At 38.7% G+C, this 13,136-nt stretch overlaps 1 protein-coding gene across 2 annotated transcripts in view; it reads left to right on the forward strand.

Annotated features, from left to right (window-relative positions):
- LOC121324635 (acid-sensing ion channel 2-like) overlaps nucleotides 1–13,136 on the forward strand; it is a 330,778-nt gene that overhangs the window by 288,302 nt on the left and 29,340 nt on the right. For both annotated transcript variants that reach the window (XM_041266730.1, XM_041266729.1), the window contains exon 3: nucleotides 11,976–12,103. In XM_041266730.1, coding sequence (XP_041122664.1) covers nucleotides 11,976–12,103 — 128 coding nt within the window. The remainder of the gene's footprint in view (nucleotides 1–11,975; nucleotides 12,104–13,136) is intronic.

Consider the following 13,136-nt stretch of genomic DNA (forward strand, 5'->3'; position numbering starts at 1 on the left):
ATATACTGTTACTTCATCCACTTTACAACCACAAGTGATTTCCCTTGGAAACCAATAAATACAAGAATGAATTCCCCTTAAACAAATGCATTATGCCTCAGGGTTGCTTTGTTTTTGCTCATAAAACACCCTTGGTTTCAGTGTGGTTTATTGGTCCACAATATTTATTTTTAAAATGTTTTTAAAAAGATGAACACTTTTGATCCGAAATATATACTTGCATTGTATGTACAGTAAATACACAGTAATGTACAACAGATAGCCCCTGTGGCATTTATGAAAGAACAAATCTTTTCTTACTCCTCAGATTTTATTTAGAACCTAGTTCACCAGGAGAAATCAATTAAGATGAATCAACAATGTCCAGGGCAACATTTCAGAGGCAGTGCAACAGAGTAAAACTATTGTGCTTCGTGCATACCAACATAGAAATAGAAAAACATAGTTATAAACCAACAAAAATGTTTCAGTAGACCCAGCACTGTGGAAAACACCTTGTGTGGTTAATAAAATTGAAAGAACAGAGGGAGAAGAACCACTCTTTAGAACTTTAGAACCACTCTGCCTGATTCCCTTAACAACTACTTCATGTTGGGAGGGCTGTGTAAGCACAATAATACACTTGGTGGTGTTCAAATATGGTTCAAAATGCACAGCCTTTGGTCTGTTGCTTGTGCCAAATGCCCCGTGGAAAATATTGGACCATATTTGAACACCCTCAAGTTTTTGCTTTCATATTTAATGGATTTGAACAGCAAGAGCAACATTTTTCCTTTAAAATATTTTGTCTGGGCTTGTTTGACAGTATACTGTAAAAATGTTATGAAAGCATGATTCTTGAATACAGAAATGTATACTTCTATCTGAGGAATACATTTTAGCAATATGCTCGATATTTTGAAACTTGAAATTTAAAATTATAATAAATTGCTAAAGCAACATTTTAGGATCCCTGTAGTTATAAAGAACTTATGAATTGGTTTTATGCTTGTAGTGTGTGGTAATTGATATTACTGGAGTTTAAGACATGATAAAATAAAGATTAAATTGTGTCATTATGTTTTGCAGAAGCAAAGTGGGGCGCAAGAAAGTCCAAAATTTACATCTGACTCTCAGTAGAACATGAAGCGTTTAGGCAGCTTGCTGGTGTTCAGTGTCAGACAAGATAAATTGATAATTTGGATAATTTAAGCAGTTTAGAGTGGTAAAGGGCTTGCACCTCCTGGGGACCAGATCCTACTGGCAATGTCAGTGTGTGTTAATGAGGAGAATGGTCATTAACACTTCCTGGAAGAAGACTGAAATACAAATAATAACATATGAGAGATCGGTCTGCTAAAATGAATTTAAACTCATTACACATATAAATAATGCATACCATTCCCCCCTGAAAAGAATGGATTGATGATATTAATAAGCAAAACGATTTGTGGTATCTTCAACTAGGCAGTTTGTATAGCAGAAAATCAATCATTGAAGTAATCCATCATAAATGCATGGATCATACCAGACATCTTTCTTTCACAGGAATCCAGTGCCACATTTATCATTCAAAAGCAGTAAACACATTTATGGAAATCCTCAGTAGTAGAAACAGCAATTGCAAGCCAAATGAACAGCTTTAAGGAAAGATTTTATTATTCCTATTGAAAGAAAATCACATAGCTTTCCTGTGACTTTATTCTGAACTGCAAGATTGCCTTTTGTTTCAATTATCTTGTCGTTTTCAAGAGTCTTAGCAAAATAATTATAATGTGTATGTACAGCTGTCTTTAACGATGTATGCTCCTTCTGTGCTTATAGCCCATTTACAATAAGATGCCAGAGTGTTCAGGGGACAATAACAGAAGCAGAAAGATACCGAAGACCAGGGGTATCAGGCTGAAATGCCAGTTTGGCACAATTTTATTAATCATAAGCTGGCAAAGTTGGCAGAGACAGACAGGTCCTAAGGGTGAAAAGCACTATTATGTGCTGTTTTTATTGAATATATATATATTCTGGTTCTTCCCAATTGTTTTCTTTTGTTTTTATTTTTGTTTTAGATTCCCGCTCGCTCACATTCCTCCTTCCAAACACTCACCAGGAACATCAAAAGCTATAGACTTTTATACCTGGGACCATCTCCGAATTAACACTAAATTATTGAATATGGAGATTTTAGTATAGTTTGCATAGCCGGCAGTCGTTAATCACTGACTGCTGACCATGCATTCTCATAAGCTGTCTGGCAGAGACGAGCTGCGAACACCGCTTCTGCCAGACCACATTTAAACCAAACAATAACAAAACATACTCATTTTCACATTTCCTTTTAAATCATAATACATTGTTTTTAAATAAAGACAGAATACATATGCCCAGTTAAAATAAACAAAACAATACAGCAGTGGGTGCTGTGTGCAAGAAAGTCATGAATCAACTGTTTCAACCAAGTAGTACTGCCGTGTGGGTGCTGGCATTTAATGTTTCAACCAGTTAGTACTAGGCATTGTTATGCGGGGGTGGGAGTTCATTGGTTTAACCTATCACTGATAGTATGAGCACCAAGCACTGTCATGCGAGAGACAGGGTTTACTTTACAATTGTGCCCTATCCTAGTAGCTGGTTTCGCTATGATAACTGTGCTTAACAATGTCGGATGGCAAAACATTAAAACCAAATCTCTGCAACTTCCAGAACCACATTTAAAACATTGGAGAATAAAGGATATTTAACTGTTAGCATCTATATATTTCTTAATAAACAAACATCACCTTCCTGCATTTATTTTTACTAGTAGTAAGGACCAATCCACGTTCCATATGCCACTTAATTTAACTTAATTAAATCAAAAGAAATCGTAATCTAACTCTGTATTTTTAGTGCTCATGTCTTCTCTGTCATGTTCTTTCTTTCTTCACGATGCCCTTTTGTAACTCTTACTGCAGCAGCCCAGGCCAGCGAGGCATGATCATTTCTAGTAGTAAGCTCTTACTACTATATTTAGAATTTGTGATTTTTTTTTTTGTAATGGCTTCCAGCAGAAAGTGACATTTTATGATTTTGTTAAGAACTTAAGAAGAGAAGTTTAATCATTAAGGAAGGCAGATTAATAAGGTAAGTTTTAATGAATGTATAACTGCATTTCTTGCCATGGCATGACAAACTACCTGTGGAAGGGTGTAGGTATTCACTGACACAGGAGACAGAAAGTATGTTTACAAAACACTGCACAGGTGCCCAGTTTTGTTTAGGTTTCTTTTTTATCTATGATTTCTTTCAGCCCGCAGAGGGCGCTGTTGTCCGTGGCCTGGCTACCAATGATGGACTTATTGTAACCGAAGTTGTGGTTCCTCCAGTAACAATACCTACTGTAACTGTCACGACTACATCCCCAGCTGTGTCCACTGAACCTTTTTCTGAGGCATTTCAACCAAAAGACGACAGATTTCCTACTTGCTGCTTTGGAAATAAAAAATCCACTCGATGCTGTAAATCAGCTTGGTTTGAAAACTGGTCTTGGTTGCACTATGTGAAGGAATATGATCACCTGTTATGCTTTGTATGCATGTAAGCAACCCCAAAAAAGATGATTTGTGAAGGGTGGATTTATAAACTGGCGTAAAGCAACTGAAAAGTTCAACGAGCACAAGAGAACAAAATGTCACACAGAAGCAGTGAAAATGGTCACTGGACTGGGTCTTACACTGATTACTGCACTTCTATCTGAAGGTGTTGGATGAATGTGGGTGGGTCATGGGAGTAGTCCAGACCCAAAGAGAAACTGTCATCTATGGTTGCTAAGGAGTAAAAAACAAAAATCTATTTAAAAAAAAAATTAAACATGTTTACTGGCACCAGAATTTTATGTTGCTAGTGCTATATGAGGTATATACACAAATTTGCACCGCTGAGCGTTTTGCGCACACGTAACAAACACATTAAATCTTGTGTCACATTAAATCTCACAGCAGTCCAATTGAGTGCGGGGTCCCCTAAAGGGTGGGGGCCCAAGGCAGCTGGCTTGCCTTAAAGCTGGCCCTGCGTATAATTAAGTACAGTAAAGAAATAACACTTATACTTTCTCAATGGACGTTCGTAACATAACAATACGCCTTGACTATAAAGCTTACACAAGTTCGATAGTATTTCGTATAAGGGAGCCACACCAATTAAATTCCACCACCAGCCAGGATTGAGACCACAAACCATATAAAGCTATTTAACAGTTTTATTTCAGATTTGTAACATTTGATTTTAGACTTTCAGCATTCACAGCAATTAAAACAGTTTGCTTTGCCTCTAGTGCCTCCAACTGGGCTATACAGGCAGCCAAGTGTGCAACCACTCATTTTGCACAATTAATTTCGATTCCACATTAACAAAGCTCAAACTGAAATTGTATGGCCAATGAACTCCCTCTCCCATGAGTGCCGCTCACCCAGTCAAACCTTGTATCGCTCATCTTTAATTACAACCCCTGTAGGAGTCCAATCTCTCTTTACTCCGCCCAAATCCAGAATTATAATCCACAGCAGTCCTTGTCCAGTTATATCTCTTTGCAAATTCTGCCAAGACGGGATGGGGGGTGGTATTTGGAGTCCTGTCCCTCTCTACATTGATGCTTAGGGTGAAGACAATATCTAAAATAAAACACAGACAAGGCAATAAACCCGTAGTTAGTCCCAACAGAATGTGTTTTATATAATTATACAATTTCTGTTGGTTCTCTCTCTGTCCATTCTCTATTCTCTCTCATTTGTTCTCTGTTTGTTCTCTCTGCAGGTGTATAGTGCCGAAGATTATAGAATGTATTTTATTTGTATTTTACTATTTTAAAAAAGAGGATGTCACAAAGTAGGCTATGTGTTTAGTATATGTGGCAAAGAGGTTAACAGTGTGCAGGTGCAGGAATGCAGCAGTGATCAATGAACAGACAGACAACGATAATCCAGGTCCCGTAATAATAAAGTCCTGTTTCTAAACACCCACACATAACACAAACACAAACACAATTCCACAGTGAGTGCTAAAATGCTCGTTGTGTAAGTACAGTTATTCGTGAAATAATGTACAGTGATGTCCGGTAAGTGCAGGCCTTTGGCGACAGCGCCGGATCGTGTTCAGCTGTCTAATAACAACAAACAGTATTTAGACACGACAAAAACAAATAAAACACTCACGATAACAACACAGGTTCTCCCTCCGGTTCAGTATAACCATATAAAGGAACAGATCACTTCTCTACGCCCCTTTTTTTACTGTTAATAATGACCCCTTGGTTAACTAGTGCAACCACTCCTCCAATCCGCAGCTGCCACATCGTTTCCCTTCTGGGTTGATGATCTAGTTTGTCGTAGCTCCGCCACAATTCTAGGTGACCGACTTCCTTCCAACCCAGGGAATGAATTGATTACGATTTTTGATATATTTAAATATTGCCCAGCAGTGGCAATGCTGGCAGCAGAAAGGCTGGCTCCTCCAGACCTGTAGTTAGTAGCGGCAATGCTAGCAGCGACAATACTGACAGTGGAAAGGCGTGCTCCTCAGGACTTGTAGCCTGCTTGGAAGGGAACATATGAGAATGTGGGCAAGTCAAACTCAATTGAATTAATTGCCAATTTCGCTTGACCACATATAAGGAGGAGCTTGGAGCTATTTTCTCAGCTAATGCCAGCTCAGCTCAAGCCAAACTGTGCTCCTGGTAATATTGAACTGTGACAGGATCTTGCTCGTGTCACGTATGTAGGTAGCCACTGATTAAGCACACAGAGAGACACAATGGACATGGAGATGAAACACCGGCACAGGCACGCAGGATTTATTAACAAGAAACAGAAACGAAAGTAAATAAAGATGGTCATGTGACGTTGCCAGCAATGGTAACACACAGAGGACTAATACAGCCAGCTGTACAAAAACACAAAACAAAACACAGTACAAAAACTACAAATAAAAGGCTGCCTCTGTCTCCACATTGCCTGTGGAGTCCCCGGTTGTAGGGTACGACGGAGAAGCGGAGCTCCCTCTGCCGCCTCTATGGCCAGGGACTCCCCTCCCGAGTTCGCCTCCCGAGGGTCCGCTGCTGCCTTTGCCTGGGGTTGCTGGCTCTGCTTCACCTGGGGTCGCCGGAATTGCTTCGCCAGGGGTTGCCGTTAGCTCTGCTTGGCCGCAGAGGTCAGTGTGGCCCGAGCCCCACCAGAGGGAACTGCTGGCTATGAAGAAGGGAGAAGAGGTCAGGAGACCACCTTCACCTGCAGCAAATTTTCTGCAGGAGTTCTAGTGGCTGGAGTTCCACAAGAGCGAGCTGCCGGCTATGAAGGGGGGAGTGGTCAGGAGACCACCTTCCCCCACAGCAATTTCGCTGCTGGATAGAGTGTGGTGGGAGCCGCGGAAGAGGGTGCTGCCAGACACGAAGAAGGGGAGGATGTAGGATCTCTCACCATGGCCACCCCCTATGGGCATATTGTTGCCTCTGTTCCTGGACCGGAACGGTGACCGGGACTTTGGGACTGAGGGGGGAAGTGGCCGTTGAGGCCAGGTGTGCTTTGCCCAAGGGGGGGTAAATGTGGCAAAGTGTCCCGTCCCTGTGCTATTTATTTGTGTTTTATGTTGTATGTAGTGTGTTAATGTTGGTGTATAGTCATTGGTACACAGGATGTAAATGGGTCTGTGTAAGATGAGTGATTTAAAATGTATATTTGTATTTAGGCACGAGGATTGCACAGCATTTCACATGCAGGTAAAATGTAATAATATGTGAGCACGGGAAATTGCACTAACTTAATTCACATGCAGCTGTACCTCCAATTGAATGATTGATTAGCAATCGAGTCTCGGTATAGCTGCATAAAAGCAGCATGTTTTCACTCACTCGGTGTTGAGTGTTCAGTGTGTGGAGAACAGATGAGAGAGAGGAGAACATACATTGGGAGTGCTTGTGTTCTTTTCATCCACCGTTTGTCTGTCTGTTAGTTATATAAAATAAATAAAAATACTGGGTTACTTGATAGTTCGAGGTTTGCAGCTGGCCCAAAAACATAAGTGCCTTAGTTAAAATTCAGGAATGATTTTTTTCTAATGTTGAAAAATGTCTTTCTGTTTTGGAATTTTAAAAAGAAAGAAAATGACTTGATTATTAGAACAGCGATTGGAGCGTGACATATGAATTAAATGGTGGCTTGCTAATTTGTTCTACATGTTAGTTAATTTTCAGCTTGACTTGTATGTCAATGAGGAATTTGTAATTACTTTACAATGTTCTTTCCTTTTCCATCAGCATCCTGAATGGTTTGCTCAGTCACAAGAAATTAGCTCAAAATCACATTCATTTGATACTACATGATAGTGCAGTTAATTTGAAAATGAATATCTTAATAAAAACTCTTGCATCATACCAATAAAAATAAAAAAATACAGCAAAGCACTGTGAAAAATGTTTTTGTACTAAATTTAAAATAGTGTTAACACATTTAAAACACAGCAACAATCAGATCCCCACACAAGAGGAAATGTACATTATACTGTAGTCTATTGCAATCTGAAGCCTCTGCCACAAAATGATTTATTTATACTGTATCTTTCACATAGGCCCACACTACTTAATGTTAATGCTATCCACTGGAAGAGGGGTTGCATTAAAAACATTGCTCAGGCACCAGAGATCTTTACACAGTTTCACAAAAATAATTAAAGGGAAGCTGTTGCTTAAACACCAGGAAGAGATTGTGATACCAACCATGGTATCGTAGCACACTGGAGCGTCGCACAGACTACACAAACACAAAAGGAAATCAGTGAGGAGTCCCGAAGCAGAAACACAATGCTCTGTATAGCCGTTTTTTTTCAACTGTTTTTTTCTTGTTTTATTTAGAGTGCCCCATTATTTCATCATTGTTTTTCTCACCAGTTTATAAAATCCAATTTGTTTTGTCACAGTAGCAACTCCCCCAAACAGCTCAGGAGAACTGAAGGTCAGTGGGTGTCCTCTGGTCCCACTGACAAGCCAATTGGTTCTTTACACCCACTCAACAGAGGATGTTGATAAGTGACCGGCCCCTACAAGTGTCCGCTTTGAGCTCGCAGGGCCCCTAGTTAGTAGGGGCTGTTGTAGTGTAGTGAGGTGATGATTTACCAACTTTGCTCAGCCAGGATGCAAACCTGCACTCCGTTGATTGTATGACTCACACTGCACACCACATGGCCATGCCTTTAAGAGATGAGCAATATCTCTTTGTAGCTGATTTTTTTTCTTTAATACCGAAGGAGCAAGTAAACTATGCTTTGAAAATTGACAAAATTGATAAAAATATGCATTTTTAAAACTGAGCTTTTTCTTGAACAGTTGTTGATATATAAAGTTCTGCACATAATGTTCTGAATTAATGTCAAATGAAGCACAGATATTTATATCATACTTAAATTAATAACATGTGCAGTTACCATGGGAATAGCCCTACCCAATTAGATCCTGTGGCAGCATGGCAGGTTGAAGAAAAGGGCTTGTAACCAGGAGGTCTCCAGTTGAAATCCCTGCTTACTCACTGACTCGCCGTGTGACCTTAAACAAGTCACTTAACCTCTTTGTGCTCCGTCTCTCAGGTGAGACGTTATAAGAGACTCTGCAGCTGATGCATAGTTCACATCCCCTAGTTCTGTAAGTCAACTTGGGTAAAGGCGCCTGCTAAATAAACAAATAATGATAACAATAATAATTAGACAAATTCACTGTGCATCGATTTATATGCGTAAAGCCGATTCGCCCACCAGTAATTTAGAAAACGTCTGCTGAAAGAAATCATTATATTCTGTAATTGTGAGATAAGTACTCTAATTGTATTTCTGATCAGAGATAGGGTGCAGGCATTTCAGGGAATATGTGTTTATTGTTATGTAGGCTTGTTATCAGAAAGCACACAGCTATCTCTTTCTACTTTGCAGCGGTAACCACAGAAGTCATCCCAGAATAGTATATATGCTATGCTATTTAGAAAAAGTACAACTTCTTAAAACAATTGTTTTAGGGATGTAGAGTTCTACTCAGACTAATATGGTTTTAGTCAGAAGAAAAAATTGTTCACGCTTTGCAACAAACAAAGTAGTTTTGTATATTTCACCACAACTTACCAGGCTTGTATCATGTACAGAAGCTTATTTATATTTTTCCTTTGCTTTACCTACCTTTTCACTACCAAGCTACACAGAACAATACCTATAATGCAGTGCCATGCGGAAGGCTTGCTTGAAGGTTTCTAAATGACTGGTAACTTGCACTCTGATAATGGTTTTCATCCCCTTTCTTAATCAGACTCTGCTTTTTGCTGCCTCTCTTTGAAATGGAAGGTAAACAACTTTAGTAGATTCATATATTGATTACTTGTGCATTCAATATGTGAATCTGACACATTTCATTCAGTTCCATACGTACAGTTAAACTGCAAGGCATGCTGAATCAAAGAGCCCTGGTTTGTAAATGGAAGCACAAGGTTGGGGTTAAGTGGTCCATTAAGAAAAGAAGTATTTCAGATAAAACTGTTTGGCAGTCGATTCTGTAGTTACAACAGAAAGAATGGGGAAAAAAACCGCTTCGCTTAAGTAGCATTAATTATCTTCTGTGTTGCTACAACTGTTTAGAGAATGTACCAATAATGTTTCTTTTCATAAGTAACATCCTGACAACATTTTATACTTAGAACTTTAAAGTCTGTTTAGTTTTTCAAAGCTCTTTTCAAAATGCCAGCTTTAGTGAGGATTATTGCCTAGATTGTCAAACAGGTACGGAACAGAAAAGCCAGAACTTAGTGTTATGTTTTTAATTTTTTTTATAGCTCTTCATGCAATGAGTTACAGGACAGATCTCAAATCTCAGTGCACTACAGCGGACAATTTGAAATGAGCTGTGAAACACACTTTAAAGTTATGTGTATAAAGAAAAAATCCAGGTATGTTATTTAAACAGTTGTAGCAACACGTGGGGACGTATAATGCTATATTTACTCTTTAAGACAAAATAAATAGCTGACAAAGTACAGAGCAAAGATCTATAAATACATACTGTCTAATGACAGCAGGTAGTTTAATAAAAAGTGGTACAGGTTACCAAAGTACTGTATCCACAGGCTACAGACAAACATCTTGGTCTCACCTATATCAGAAAGGTTAATTTGGGTACAACATTTCAAACTGAAAACAGGTAACTGACAGAGCGTGAATGAATGCTAGTCAACAATCTCCCTCGTTCTTTTCCTATTTAGTAAGCTGACACAGACTTCTAAATATCTCCTCCCCTAATTCACTATGAATTGAGTAATCTGCATGGGTACGGCCGATTTTTTTTCCCCTAAATCAGAGCTGCATAGCAACGCATTTCCTGAAAAGTACGGCAGACACGTCATGAGGAAAACTGTCATGACTTGTGCATGTAAACTCTACCAATGTTGTCAACACATAACTAGGTTGATGCCAAAATATAAATACTGTAGAACTGCAAAACACATTTAGGATACAGTACTCACAATGTGACGGTCGCTCACTGCATTTCTGCATAGCAAGTTTTGACTTGAACATGTTTTGTTCCAACTCCATCAACTGTGCACATGCTGGGCACATCAAAAAACACTGGTGTCTGGTCAACATGCCCAATCTGATCAAGAGGATAGTCGTCGTTTTTGCAAAGTGCAATGATGTGACTTTAGAAGTTTTTCTTCAAAGTCCCGTGGCAGTTTCTGACACAGTGATGTGCTGCGACAGAGTGAAAAATGATGACGCCTCATGTTAAATCTACACCACTGGCTTTAAATCGTGGTTCATGTATGTGGTGTCTCTTTGCAGTCTCTTTTGCTTTAACCTGTATTAACTCAAATGTTGCTGGGTACACTAACCATGCTGTAATGTAGACAATTTTACTTCTAATTTCTTCTTCAGCAAACAAGATTAATTTTCTTTTTAAAGCTGCATCTTAAAATTTGAGTGAAGTTCACTGTGTAACCATTTTAATATAGGCACTGATGTAATGTTAGACAAAGGTACATCCTGTGTAATGTCAAAAAGTCATGGAAGGCCATATGAGTCAGAAATGCATTATTTAGTATACGTTTCAAATATGTAGTACACGTATTGATTTGGACCAATAAGAGTGCGTTAAATGCTACGTTTTCTAAATAAATGTAAATGAACCATGCATACTCTATCTAGTGACTGGTCATTTTACAGTCATGCAGCACAATTACATATTTTTAATTACATTATTATTATTATTATTATTATTATTATTATTATTATTATTATTATTATTAAGTTTTCTTTACTTTTTTAGTTTGTTGGTTTTGGAGGGAGTACGAGACAAATAATAAAGACATGGGGCTAAATTCTCAAAGCTATTAAACCAATTCTTTAATGGTCAAGTCGACTCCCAGAATTAAGATAATTTCCTTTTTAGATGCAAGAGCTCTGGAAGACAGTCTTGCAGGTGTTGCTTGATCTCACCTGTAGGGTTTATGTGACTGTAGCATCCTCTGAACCACTTTAGTTTTTGAGATTTTGACTCCCTAACTCCCTAACCTCTGGGAGCACCAGATCCAATGTAATGTTCCCTGTGGAAAATCCCCAGCAGATTGACAACAAGGCATTGCTAGTACAAGAACCTGCACTCCCCGGACTGTTTGACTTGCCCTTCACAGCACATTGTCATGCCTTTACCTACCTGATTTCACCCCTTTCACTGAGATCCCCTGGTGGTTAAGGTGTATCCACAACATGACTTTATTCTCACTCAATCTGTTATTAAAGAGGAACTAAAAACATGAGGTTAGAACTAGAGTAAAGTTAAATGATTTCCCCATGGTAACATCACATTAGATTGTATTAATTATATACAAAGCATGAGTACCTTAACTGTTTAGGGGTAATGGAAATTGATGATGGGCCACAGAATGTCTGAAAACAGCACACATGTATTTTTAATATTAATGAGTCTTCTCTTTATTTTTTAACAGACGAGACTGCATTTGAAGCAGGAGTGAGGGTGCAGATTCACAGTCAGTTTGAGCCTCCCTTTGTCCACGAACTTGGCTTTGGAGTTGCACCTGGTTTCCAGACCTTCGTTTCAACACAGGAACAAAGGGTAACATAACTCGGTTTCTATGTATGCTTGTACATTCTCTGAAGGTCAACAGACACCAAATCCAATCCATCATGCATTATCCGTAATGTTGTGCATCACTTTTTTAAATGCTTGGTCTATAGCAGTTCATTGTCCCACACTAGTTAATTTGTTAATTGTGTGTGCAACTTAAGTAATATATATATATTAGATATTATATATATAATATATATATATATATATATATATATATATATATATATATATATATATATATATATATATATAATATTTTTATTAAGATATTACCGGAGGTCCTAATAGGTAGGATTGTGGTATTGAATGAGGATTGAGCCAGGAAGAGAGTCCATTATTCTTTTGCCTCAGAAAAGCATGCCCACGAGCACACACACATTTGCATGCAACACAGGATTATCTCTGCTGTCATTCGGCCATCCCCTGAGAAATGGACTGGTTTCAGAGAGAAACATGTCCATTATCCTTAACATGTTTCAGATATACACAGATTTGAACTGACCTATTTTTACCACCTAGGAATAGTATTGTCTGTTGGAGCTCAAGATAAACACCCCAGTATTAGGTTGACTTAATTAAAAGTGTTGGAAATGAACTATAAAATAATATTTGGCCTGTTGCTGGCTTGGCTTAGCAAGATAATTGCCAGATAAATATTTAGGGCAATTATAGACCCACACATATATAAGACCTGGGGCAGCTGAGAAGGAGGAGGTGGAGGGATGTTGATGCTAGTACAAGCGCTAACTGTAAAGCTTAAAATGTATACCTGTGGTAGTGTGCCCTGCCTCGCCCTGTGAGTATCTTTGTGTTTCATGTTGTCTGTTATATGTGGATATTTTGGTGCACGGGATATAAATGGGTTTGTGTCAGGGGTTTGAAGATTCATCAAGGGAGAATGAAATGCTTGAGGGAGAAGGGACAAGTGCGTCGCATTGATCAGTACTATTGACATAGTCAGTCAAGTCAGTCGAATGAAATCCAGCAACAGGAAGCAAACCACAGTTTGCAGGATATT

The sequence above is a fragment of the Polyodon spathula genome, chromosome 12 (genome assembly GCF_017654505.1).
Source record: "Polyodon spathula isolate WHYD16114869_AA chromosome 12, ASM1765450v1, whole genome shotgun sequence".
Lineage (NCBI taxonomy): Eukaryota > Metazoa > Chordata > Actinopteri > Acipenseriformes > Polyodontidae > Polyodon > Polyodon spathula.